Consider the following 13,459-nt stretch of genomic DNA (forward strand, 5'->3'; position numbering starts at 1 on the left):
CAGGCCACTAATCTGAATATCCCCTGTATGCAGTATTTTTCAAACAAACGTGGAAAATAAAGTGAAGATTTTCTGAGACATCTGTATTTATCTCGGTTTTGTTGTGTCACAAGAGATGTGTAAAGAACCAGTATGTTTTCTTTGGTTTATGAAAAACTCAGGATGAAGCAGCATTTTGGTTTTAGCCATTAGCACATGAATTGGAACTCCTGATGATGAATCTTATACCAAGTTTACTCCACAGAAGTACTTTGAAGTAAAAACATATTCTAGTTAAAGATATACAAGACATACTGACATCTGATTTTCTGATCAGGTAAGATATAGGTCATTGTACTACAAACTTCTCAGCTTCTACTAATGGGTCTCAACCATGATGTAAAGGGATGACTACCATATAATTTTTCAGTTCTTCTATTAAGATTCCCAGTACAGATAGCTAAGGACTGGGAAATAGATTAGCAAAAAATGAACCTAATGTTGGCCTCAATTGCTTTTTCTTTTAAGGCCACAAAGGAGCAACAGAGTGACATCAGAAGAACTGCCATATGTATCAATGTGGCAATTCAGACAACAGGTCCCTTAGAGAAAAGTGCAGGCAGCTTTATTCAATACTCTGTTGGAATTCCAGCATCCTCAGTTCTCTCTTTCCTTCAACCTCTTGTTTGCTTCAGGTGAGCACCTAAAGGCCATTTTCATCTGAAGACATTTCTGTGAACAAAACTGGCTTCACAGAAGTGGCTTTCCATACTTCACACTGAACTGGACTACAGTCCATTTAAAAGTAGACTGTAGACATTCTGAAATTGTCTACAGTTTAAAGTGTAGACACTAGATTTGATAAAGTGCTAAATCTGCATCAAGTGAAAAATATACCAAGACACAGTGCTTAGCTTTTTGTGCAAAGCTCAGGTTATGTTAGGGTATTCTAACAGAGCCAAGTTAACAGCATTTTTCATTCCAAACTCATAGTGCATTTCTGCACCTGCTGGATGTCAGATGTTTTTGCCAACTTTTGACATTTCAGGGCTGCAAACAGAGCACAAGGGCAGCAGCAGCAACCCTTTGGTTTGCTTTATCATGTGATACTTCTCAACTATTGTTGACCCATCCAATTCTTGTAGTACCAATTTTGCCTTGTCTACAACACTCCTTAAATACTGAATCGTCTGAAGCTAAAGGTACAAATGCAGCTCTGTTCCCATAACATGCTGTTACACCACAAACACTAACCATAACCAACAGAAGCATCAGAAGCAGATTTTGCAACAAGCAGGCTTAAAGGCCTTAACACTACTCTCTGAAATGATAATACCATTTTGGTCTTGCCGTTCTAGAACGGAACCATTTCCACTACAGTTTAAAAAAAAAATTGTTTACAACAAGAAGTCTAAAATACCAAAAGGACACCAATCACTAATGAAACCTGTTCTTATCTCAAAAGCTGGTCCTGAGTCCAAAGACTAAGCTATTCCATTTTGAGTCCCTTTTTGGATCTGAGAAGGGTAAATCCAAAATTGTAATCCTCAGGCTCTCTGCTTTTAGGCTAATACAAGAAACAGCTGACGTTAAAAGCATTACAGCTTAATACTTTGTTCATGGAAATGCCTAGAAGTAATTTGGTTTTGACTGGGCTCTGATTACCTTTAATCCTACATTAAGATCTACGTCATTTTTTTCAAGACCTTGCTTGGGACTTAATCTGTAGGTGTTCCTGTAAGCATACCAGCTGGATTAAGTTCTATACAAAACACTGACAGTCCATGTCTTTTTGGAGGGGGCGGGGGGGGGATTTTAAAATTATTATTAATTTATTTTTAAATAAAGCACCTCTTTCTGCAACTGCATTATGTACAGGTATTTTTATGTTCAGTAAGTCAGTGGTTAGATGAGTCACTCAGGAGATAGGCAATATGCACTAAAGATTTTCTTCCCAAACTAAGCAGATCTGCCACAACAGCAGAATCCTTTATGAGGGCCATTCTTCCTTGCCCTGCCTTAGGCTGAAGACAACACAGAAAGCACCTCTCCCTTTTCATTGATATAGTGAAAGTGTCTATTGTGAGTTTCTGTTATCGCCTGACATCAGGTAGCAAAAGGAATACTCTTGCAAAAAGGGGTTTCGTTGCTAGTGCCCAGTGAACTTCTGAAGAACAACAGAAATGTCTCTTGGCTCTGAAGATTTCTGAGACAGCAATGCAGAGCTACTACGTGCAACTCAATACCTGTGATGTTGAATCCACACTACTCAGTGGGGATAGAAAGACAAAAGACTCATGTCAGCTGCTGCATGAAAGTTCAGTGTTCCCAGAGAACCTCATTCATGTATATATCAGCTTGGCTAAACTGGGAAGCAGGGTTTCTTGGGCAGCTACTGAAAATGCCTGGCCAGGACACTATCCCCCCTCCCCCACACTCTTCTTCTGTGTCTTGGTGACCAATATTTAAGAGATCACCTTCACAAAAACACTGAATTAGTGATAGGTGATTGAAAACCACTGAGAGTTGTGACCAGGATCTCTAAGAAGCTACTTTAAAGAGGTTCATTTCTGCCTTGATTCATTACCATTTTGGTGCTTTACTCTGTTGCTTTGCTGACAATTTGATTTTAAAAATTACATTTTAACAAGAACTTCTTTCAGGTCCTCTTATACAGCACATCTTAAAAAATTAGCACATAAAACTGCAGTTTTCAAAGACCATTGAAGTGGCAGCCTGCAGGACTGATAAGCAAACTTCTCTATGGCTGCTCTTGAATTGCTCACATGATGATTAAAGTAATGATCAAGCATTTCAGACCCCAAATGGAAAGCAAGATTTCGCCCCCTCCACCTCCCCCCCCAACTATTTTAAATCCTACAAGGTAAAAGAAGTGGGGATGGGGAAAGATGAGGGGAACTTAAGGGAAAGTACACAGCATTTCTCCAGAAGTTCACTGGACACTAGATCTGGATCTAACCATAGGAAAATTGCTTTGATGCAGGGATTGATATTCAAAAATTCTCCCCTGCCAACTTCGGTATCAGGAGTATGTCAGAAATGAGGGCGGAGATGGTGAAGGAAAAGGGAAATGCAAACATACAGTTTCTGCTGCTGCCTGAATTCTCTGGGGAGCATTCATGCCCAGAAACAGCTAATGACAAGTTATGGTATCTGAGGTTTCTGCAGATGTTTTGCTGTTCTAAGAAGTCAGATAATATCTTTCTAGATGTCTGAGTATAGATTATAGAGCTTAACATTCGGCTTTTATTCACTTGGAAGAGTTTTCAAACAGAAAAAAACTGCCAGACCATTACCAAACTTCTGCCTCCTACTATGGGAAGACAGGTGAATGGACAAATAAAGTGAAAAATTAACTGTACTTAAAGTATCTGTCTTAATCTATTAGCATCTTTGTTTCGTTAAATCAGAGCCTACTGACTTAATAATTAAGTTTTCCCTATATTATTGGTGCATAAAAGGTGAAATTTTTATACATAGCATGCTAGCAAAGTTTGAGATTTTGGGAATAAAATAAAACCTGCCAGATGTGACATGCCATTTTAAAATCCTATCTGAGCAAGAAAAAAAAGTGCTTACCTCTCATTGGAATGGGAAAGTGAATGAGACTTTGAAGAAGATACGAGATTGCATTTCAATGAATCCCTTGATTTCTGGGTTACATTCATGTCCATCAACAACTAACTAGTGCCAACACATACCTGTGTCAGATTGATGGTGAAACATCTTGCAAGAGTAAAACCAAGCGGTTTTAGGGACGAAAACTTTTTTTTTACTTAAAGTATTAACCTACTCCTCTATTATTTTTTAAATAGAAATTTTAACATTTCATTGTTGTAAAGAAAGTCTGGTGGCATAAAAGCAGGCTGTTAGCTACTTAGGAAAGACATTTTCCATTGCAGCTGTAAGCCACAATGCCTCTACAATATCAGAGAGAAAAGCGTGTTGCCCGATAGATGCTGATTTCTGAAAGAAACATTTGAAACCATCTGCTTAAGAACAGGGCTGGTAGATACTACTCAGCTGAGAGTGTAAGAGTTTGATAACCTGAGGGAAGAAAATATCCACTGAGGACATTTAGGAAAAAGTGTTACTAGTGTCACCATTTTATAGCAATTGCAGACTTCGGTTATGCTTAATGGAGTAATTTCTCCATGCCAACAAAAATATTAAGAAAACAGCACAGACATTTGAATTTATAAAGACAGAATCTGCAATGCCAGCTTCACTTTTTTTATTGTGCAACTGCAAAGCTAATACTTGCCTTCCTTTGAAATCAGACTGTAAGTTTTTAGTACAGTGGTTCGGCCACACCATTTCCACAAATCAATCCAAATCCATTTAAAATGCATTCTGTTAAGTGCTTTTATGGAAGACAGAGGGGAACTAAACCACTATGAAAGCATCTTTCCTTCCCTACCCATAAACAATAAAAGCTATCAGACTGAAGGCAGACAAACTTGGAGCCACCTTCATCATTTCAAATTCCTCCTCTTGCTTGTCTAGCTACTTCTTTATCAAAATACTTATAGCTCTATTTCATGATAAAATTTGCATGCAACAGACACTCATAAATCTATAACACAGAACCTAACAGAGGTAAAAAATTTGCATTTTGCAGCCTTATACTGTAAGAACACGTGCTTCCAATGACCTTTTAAATGTTTGGCATAACCCTGTAGGAACAGCTTAAGTCCAATAGACCTGTACAGTTTTAGAGCAATTTTGTGTAACGTGCATATCCAGAAAATTAATATTTTTTATATTTATGATAAAGGTGTACATACTAACCTGCCAAGGCCGATCCCAATCAAGAGGAATAGGAAATGCTCCAAACCAAGCTCCAAATATACTGCACATGGTAGTAATCTGTAGACTGCTTTCCCAGATGGACGTAGCTCTGTAAAAACAGTGTGATTACAAAATTTCAACAGCAGTAGAAGCTACCATGTCAGAATGTTAGATCTGATTTCTCCCAAGCTTTTGGAGACTACAAACAGATATAAAAATCCATATGTTTAATAAATGGCATGCAGGTTTCTCCTGTGTAAAAGATACAAACTATATGTAAAATGTAAGTTGCATATTTTAGCTGTAATCACAATCTTTCTATACCACATATTCAGGAGATTTTTTTCGTGTTGAGATGTTTACTGCAAAAGCTAATTTACTTTATTTGAGCTTGAAATACTGCTTGACTGAGCAAATGAAAATATCACAATGGTACTGTGTGCATTGCAGGGAGAAGCAGACATGAAAGGGTAGTATGGGATTGTATAGAAAAGCTCAAGCACAGTCACAAAGTACTCTATGGTGTAGACATGTTGTTAAGTCCACCATGTGAATATTTCGGAGCAAATTTCCATCAACGGAAAAGAAACATTGCAAATAAATGTAACCTACATGTTGCAGCCCTTCAGCATCTTTGCACCCAAGTTCAAGTACACTGGCTGCAGAATAAATTTATTGCACACAAAAGAACTCTTGCATTGCCAGTCATGATACATATCAACAGATGTTAATGACTTCAGTTCTCAGTTTAAAGCCTTCTACCACTACTGACTTAGAAAGTTTTAGAAACATTGGGTTTCTTTTTAATAGATAAGCACTGATTGTCCATCATTAGTCTACCAAGTGATTGCTTCGCTTTTCTCAATCCATGAACTTTTGAGTACTTGGTACCAATTCAGAAACAAGAGCAGCAGAAGTTCAGAACACAGTAGGGCACAGTCCTGAGACAGGAGAACTGTGTTGAAAACTCTGCTCCAATCAGTAAGTAAGAGATCTGAATCTTAAGTTTGCTACATCTCAGATTATAGACACAAACCTAGCTTTAGCTAGCAGAAGAAAAAAAAAAAATGTGCATTTTTATAGCTAGAAGACTAGATGGATAGTAAACTCTGAACTTGACACGTGCCATTTAGGTTACATGACATGAAAGCTTTAACCCTATACCTTGTTTTGAAGAGTCTAAAATTTCTGACTTTACTTTTGAGTACACCAAACTCCCTGCTGCATTTGCTATTGACCAAACGGCTCACAAGTGTAAAGCAAACATTTTTCATTGTTTGCAAAATAAAGGTCATACAGATGATAATAGTTATGGTGCAAGATTGACATTCTTTGCAGAACTATTCTTCTACAACAACCCCATGGCTTTAATTTACAACACCCCAACTCACAATCCTTCCTACCAGCTTGAAATTTTTTTTAAAGGGAAAGGTCTTGATTTAACTATAAAACTGTTTAGAGTCTGCACAAAAAAAATTCTTGTAAATTATTTTCAGAAGCTGAATGACTGAGAGGAGAGCTGTTAGGCAGCACAGGGAAGAGAACATTCACTACAGCCTTAAAGCAGTGAAAGAGCCAGCAGGATATACTGAGGACTGACTGAGGCACATTTATACCCCACAAGACATCTTATCTGGTAGATCTACACACATACTGCTACACCATATGGAGTTATCAGACTGAGTCCAAACGCAAAACAACAGAATTAGCAAGGCACAGTGCCCAAGAGAAGAACAGCCATTGGTAGTTTGGCAACCATTTCGGCTGCTAATTCAACCACTCTGCAGCATGGACGCTGGCTACTCAAATACAACCTGACTTGTCCTCCAACATTATCCCGAAGGAAGAATACTCTGATTATTCCCTTTTCTTCATGGAATGTCACCTGTTGGGATTTTTGCAGGTATTCTTTAACCCATTAACCCATCACATAAACCCTTAATTTACATGAGGCTAACAACTGCAGCAACATTTATAAACTTTGAGTTTTATAGGTTTCTATTTTTTTTAACTGTGAATAAACAACAACTAAGATCATTCTGCAGGCAAAACTAGCAATATTTAAGATAATAAATGATCGCCAGTGGCACAAAGGCCTTTTGAAGCCTAAAGTAATTATTTAACCTCTTTAGATAATACAATACATTAAGTGCTGTTTTAAATAATGTTTGAATTAAGAAGTTAGCTAACATAAAAGAATCTACTAAGACTGCAAGGATAAGATCTGGAATTCTGGGCTGAATCAGGACTGAAATACTAAGCAGCACTTAGTATTTGATGATGCCTACCTCTACAAAGGACATTTCCAAGTCTGTAAGAGTATGCAGTTTACAAACAAGTGATAAAATAGGTGAAATGAAAACTGGAAGGACCCCTAAAGGTAGGGGTTTATACTATTTTTGGCAAGTTCCAAATAAAATCTATTTCCTACCCAGGTAACAATTACTATTACACCAGAAATTTCAACACAAGTACTCAGATGTGATTTGAAATAAACAGTCTCCAAAAGGAGCAATAAAAATCAGCAAGTGAAAGCTGATTTTTTAAACGCCTTTATGCAGGAGGCTATTTCAGCCAACAGTTACTGAAAAGCCATTTAAAGAATAGCCACTTGCTCCCATTAGTGCCGGTAGCTTTTATTTCTCTCTCTCTGCTTACAGCAGCACATGATAGCGTATGATCAGTGTCATGACATTGGTCACAACACTAGATGTCAGAATACAGAGTCCAGAGACAGCTGGCATGGACCCACGACCCACCCCTTGCCAAATGCAGAACTAGTGAAGAGTCCTATTTACAGCCTACTTAGAATTGAATTTTTTACAATGTAGAATACACAAAGTTACTTTTCTCACACATTCTGTGTGTACATAGACTATAAATATGTGGGTAAGAACAAATTATTCAAATTTCTTAAAGTAATTTAAAAAAACCCCAAACCTATTTGGTCTATGAAATTGACATTTCCAATTCAAAAGTGTACTCAGTTTGAGAACGTGGAGCATGTGCAATTTACTGTCTGAGCTACAACTGTGTTTTCATGCAACTGTTTCATGTACAGAAAAAAAACCCAAACCCCAACCAAACACCACCTCCCCTCCACCCCATCAACAACCCAAACTTTATAATACAAACAAATATACTTGCAGTGTTACAGATTACGTGTTATCATGAGACAGCGCATACAATCCACCTCCTTAAAGGCATGGGCACTTAAAGACTGATCTCATAGTAACCTTAATAGAAGTGATTTTCCTAGCAGTGACTACACTTTCAAGTACTGCAAATAGAAACAGAGAAAACTACGCATCTCTGCAGAAAAAATAAGCACTTTGTAAGATTATCCCCAAAATATTTAAATTGGATTGACGCAGTTGTACTATAGCTATTATGATGCAATAGACTACGTACAAGTTACATGAATGCAACTTTATAATAGGCCTTTGACAAGACATTATGCGCATCAATATTTTCAGGCTAGACCACCTAAAACATAGCAGAAAGCTATCCAGAGCAACAGCTAGGTAATTAATATCTGTTACTTATTTACACTTGAGATATCAAGATAAACTTTCTTTTTCTAGAAGTCTTTTTCTGTCTTTCTGCAAAGCCAGTAGCACAAGCACATTTTGATCTTAGAAATATTGCACAGGCAAATAAGAGTAACAAAAATAAATGCCTGTGGTTATTTAAGTCTAAGTTGTATTCAGATACTTTTAAAACACATTCCTTTTTCATACTAAGCTACATGCTTAATCAGACTTTCCAGCTTGCTATTCCAGTGCAATTCAATTCGCTAAACTCTTCTTTCAAGGCAAACAGCTGTGTTGATCTTACCTAACCATACTTTTTGTCCATTCAACCAGTCCCACCTCATTCCACATAGTTAAGTTAGAGACAACCTTTTAATATATCACGTTTACACTTGGCTCGCACCTAAACACAAGATGTTGCAACTTATTCATGAAGTCAAATGAAAAAACACAGGATCAATTTTAAAAGAGCAGCTTGCTACAATCCATAAAAAAATTTCTACACTATTTCTTTGTAGTCTACTTTCATTCAAAGGCTAGTCTAAATAAACATAAATATTAAATAGACATTTTATTCAGATAACATCACATGGCTCACTAGTAAGAAGTATGTACAAATTGTCACAGAAAAAATGTCAAAACAAGACAACTCTGTTTCCCGTGCATTAATTGTGCTGACATAACATTAAGATCTAGACTAGGAAAGAAAGAGATTGACAGGCATTCAAAATCTAACCTGGCACAAAGATAGACTGTTGTCAAACATCTGTTACTTCAATTCAACTATTATTTCCAGTTGCAAAACCTCCAAAGATGACTAAATGAATCAGCAATGATTTGTTTTGGCTAAACAACTCCATGCTTTTTAGAGTCTATTCAAACCTTCTGCTGAAAATAAAAAACCAAACATAACTGACTCGAATAAGGATTCAAGATATTTTTCAGTAAGCTGAGAACTGAGATAAACCAAAAGTCAACACCTGAAACCACTATAAAAAGTCTACTTTTGTTCTCCTCTACAAAAGTTTAAACCAAAAGTAACTCCATGGGTCAGCAGCATCATACAAGTTCTCACTTTCTTTTGAGATGAGACTTCACCCTTATGAACTATTAAAAGGTGTTAACTGAATGCTAACATCTTATTATTAAATCTCAAGCATGTGTGGGGGCTTCTTTATGTTTCAGCATCCCAGTCTTTCAACAATTTTGTTATTTGGTGAATGAAAAAAGGCAGAAGACATAGAATACTTCTGAAAAATACATTATCCTTTATACATGCCAATGTCACAGAGGTGAAAGTGAGGTAAAAAGGCTCTTTAAACATACTCTAGAAAAAAAATTAATGCTTGAAAACTCTGACACTGAAAACAGCTTGCTTTGAAATTTGAAAAAAAGCATGGATAAAGATCACATACTTAAGACCACAGTAAATTATATATTGTTTTCACCATTATATTCAAGTTAAAATGCTGTTAAAATAGTGTTTGTTTTGGCTTGTTATTCCTCCTTTAAAAGCTGTATTTACAGAAGTACTATTGGATCATGTGCAAGATTCTCCCTGTACAGCTCAGTCTCAGGTCTCCTTTTTATTTGGCAACCTTCATACCAGAGTGCACAAAAATAAAAAGCCAGTTTTCTAAATCAAATTTCCTCAAAATAAATAGTAATTTTGTCAGAAGAGCTTTCATAAGCCTGTAATTACAAATATGAAAAACACCCATAATGCAGGAAGTTTTCCCTTCTTTACAAAAAATTCCATGATACATTCTTTACATCAATTCTGTCCATTTCTATTCTGGGTAAAATCAAAAACTTTAGAATAGAACTTACCCATTTTTACTAAATACCCGTATCCATGCTTGTATATTTGGTCCCAGCGTACACAAGCATTGTAAAGTAGTAAAGGTAGACAAGAGAACCGCAAATAAAAACGTCTCAGTCACTGACCTACAAAGAAGGAATATTACAAAATTAAGTGACATAGTTACTGATTTTCTAAGAGTTCCAAGATTTAGGAAAAAAAAAAGAAACCCTCTAAATTAACTTGTGAAAGCATGAATGCTTTCTTAAACCTCATGTAGAAGAATAAAGTATTTTCTTCTTACTCTGTAGAATCGTAAAGAAAGATGGAAGGAATTCTGGTATCTGTTATCTCAACAAAGACTGAAATGCAGTAATTACTTTAAATGCCCGATACCTGTAACATTTTAAAAAACACAGGTGTACCTCATATAGAACATTAGATCTGAATTGAGGTACACTTGGATATTTACTTCATTATTCCATTTCTTTTTCTAGTTTGATGTTGTGGAAGCAACCATGAAACCAAACTACATGATGCCATTGTTAGTCAGTAACTTAGTATCTCGCTCAGAAATCAGGCTTGCTTCATGCCTCTTTTTTTTTTCCCTTTTTAATCATTCCTAAAAATTAAAACACTAATATCAAAAGGATGAAAGACTGCAAGAGGCACGTTTTAGAATCTTATGGGGAAAATGACTAAGTGAAACTTGGAAAAATGTTTGTACCATGTGTTTAACATGTAAAAGTAAAAGGAGTTGTTTGTAACTGTCTCGAACAACACATGTCCAAAACACAGAAACTGTAAGGACTGGCTTCTAAAAAAAAAAACAAAAACAAAACCAAAAACAACCAAAAACCCCAACCAACCAAAAAAGAAAACCAACCCCAAAACCAAACCAGCCACCCTTCTTCCCCCAGCCAGGAGCTTATCCTTTAACTTCCAATGCACCGGGAAATAGACAAGTACTTATACCAATATCTGCAAGGAGGACTGCCCCTTACAATGTTTAGAGAAAGATAGGGTCTTCTGACTTACTCTATGAGAGGTGCTCCATAAAGAACAATAATCGCATGAAATAGTATGCAAGACATGAAAAAGTATATACAGCATTTTAGAAATCTGGATATCTAAAAAAGAGCAATAAAGTATCAGAATAATGTTTCAAAAGAAAAGAGAACATAAGTAACATACGTAGTCTATATCTTATCAATAGCATTGCACTCTATTTCTCTAATTTCATCTACAACACAGTATGATAATAGCATGGCATGTTTCAAAACATTTTCCCTATGTTTAATACTTTAAATAATTAATTAAAAATGATCACACCATATAAATTTTTTTCATGCACCCTATGATAATAAGGCAAACATACAAAAAATATCACTGGAAATGACAAGATAAACAGAGATAATTTTATTGGATATTTTTACATTTCTGTTTTACATCTGGGTGTTATGTCCATTCATTAAAAGGCATCTTTCAAAGAAAGTAAAAAAAAAAATATTTAAAAGAAAATATGCAATATGAAAAAAAAAAAAAAGTGTTATGTCCATTCATTAAAAGGCATCTTTCACAGAAAGTAAAAAAAAAATATTTAAAAGCAAGAAAATATGCAATATGAAAAAAAAAAAAGACATTCAGAATCAAAGGCAATACTTAAAGTTACGTGAAATAAAAACCACTACATTTTGAACTTGGCATCTTAATTTCTAAATCCATTTGAGAAATGTCCACAACTTACTTTAAATCTGCAAAACACATATAATTTCCTACGAATTTTAACAACAGTTTCTGGGTAGTCACTATGTCATAAGCATAGCCATTTAATAAAGCAGTGCTAGTTAGATCTGTTCTGATAAGGTCACCATTAGAAATCCATAATTTCACTTGAACACTTTTTTAAAAAATATATTTACTCCTTATGCTAGGCTGGGATGAAGTCTCACCTAGAAGACAAAGCCTGCTTCGTTTTTAAATCACAGATGGTTAAAATACTTGTTTTCCATAATGACTTTGTGTATTCGCATCACTCTCAGTCAGCCAAACTAGACAGAAGCTTTGCATACAAAGGTACTGCTTTCAGGGATGTTTGCTTAAATGTTTAAAAATCACCACATCAGAGCCTGACTCGGCAAGTTGGGAGTGCAAGACTATCCACCCGACTTCAAAACACTAGTGTATTTCCCTGCTCCTGAACAAGCTGTGTGCTGCTCCAAATTCGCTCTGTTCAAACCTATCTCCTTGGGATTCATACCTTTAATGCTCCTGTTACAAACTGCAGCTACAAAAATTTCTCCCAGATTTAGATTCTTCTGTACGTAAACGTCATCATTCAAGGAAACGTAAGCATTTTAATACTTTTCCACAGCACTTTTTAAAATTTACCAACTTTGTTTAAATTATGATGACCTAGTCTATCTTAAGTCTCAAAATCTAAAAACTATTTCTCTCCCTGTAAAGTCATCAGAAGCTTGTAACTACACATGAAAAAAGCGTTTCTTCATAATGCTGAAGGCCAGGCCTAGACTATGAAATGAGTTCTGTGCCCATTCAATTTTGCCGATTTTTGCCACCATGCAAATTGTTGGAAGATCAACAGCTGGGACTACAACCAATATATTAATGAGAAAAAGGCACAGAATTGCTCACCTGAACGGGTTGTTTACAGTTAGAGAAAGTTTAACATCACGAAAACATTGAATTTCTGACAGATTTGAAAGAACTTCCAAAAGGCGCTACACTCGGCTCATTCATGGAAAACAAGAATTCACCACCAAAAGTTGTCCTCCTCCTTCCTCATTTAATTATTTCAGTGAAAGAATTTGCTTCCCCTCGGTATTGTCTGGTAGCAATTTAAGAACAACAATCTTACCTTGTGAGCAAATGAACTTCTCTTGGGAGACAGATTTGGTTTAAGGACTAAGTGCAAGATTACATTAAAGGTACTAACGCAAACAGAACAAATACACAGCCACGCGAGGTGTGTTCCCAAAACCGTGAATCCGTCCCAGAAGAAAGCCGGCAGAACCGCTGTCAGAATAACTGAAAAAACGCAGAGGAGGTTGGCAGCCAAGAGCCTCCTTATTTCTGCTTCTTTCATCGCGTCCCCTGTTAACCGGCCACCTGCAAGACAGCAAGTCGCACCCCGTTACCGAAACACAGCGGAAGCGCTACAGGGTAAGGTCTTTGCCCAGTCGCAACACGCAAGGCAGAGCTTAGTTTGGGGGCGAAAGTGATCGTTTTGGGGCATGAGAATGTCGTTCGTTTAAAGTTCAACCCCGCACCCACGGACAGGGCAGCGCTGCGCTGCGCTAGGAGAGCCGGGCGA

The 13,459-nt window shown here is 36.6% G+C and overlaps 1 protein-coding gene across 4 annotated transcripts in view; it reads right to left on the reverse strand.

Moving 5' to 3' along the window:
- PIGF (phosphatidylinositol glycan anchor biosynthesis class F) overlaps positions 1-13,453 on the reverse strand; it is a 32,575-nt gene extending 19,122 nt beyond the window's left edge. For 3 of the 4 annotated variants that reach the window (XR_004841592.1, XM_009635671.2, XM_035891265.1), the window contains exons 1-4: positions 13,004-13,453; positions 11,164-11,255; positions 10,155-10,271; positions 4,792-4,900 (exon numbers count right to left, since the gene is read on the reverse strand). Coding sequence is in view for 3 of the 4 variants with exons in the window: in XM_009635671.2 (XP_009633966.1) it covers positions 4,792-4,900; positions 10,155-10,271; positions 11,164-11,255; positions 13,004-13,231 (546 nt within the window). In the remaining variant the exon portion in view is untranslated. Of the gene's footprint in view, positions 1-940; positions 1,497-4,791; positions 4,901-10,154; positions 10,272-11,163; positions 11,256-13,003 lie in introns of those variants that run through there. The other variant, XM_035891264.1, reaches the window with a different exon arrangement.
- Positions 13,454-13,459: the final 6 nt, after the last annotated feature.

Source organism: Egretta garzetta, unplaced genomic scaffold (genome assembly GCF_000687185.1).
Source record: "Egretta garzetta isolate BGI_Z169 unplaced genomic scaffold, ASM68718v1 scaffold123, whole genome shotgun sequence".
Classification (NCBI taxonomy): domain Eukaryota; kingdom Metazoa; phylum Chordata; class Aves; order Pelecaniformes; family Ardeidae; genus Egretta; species Egretta garzetta.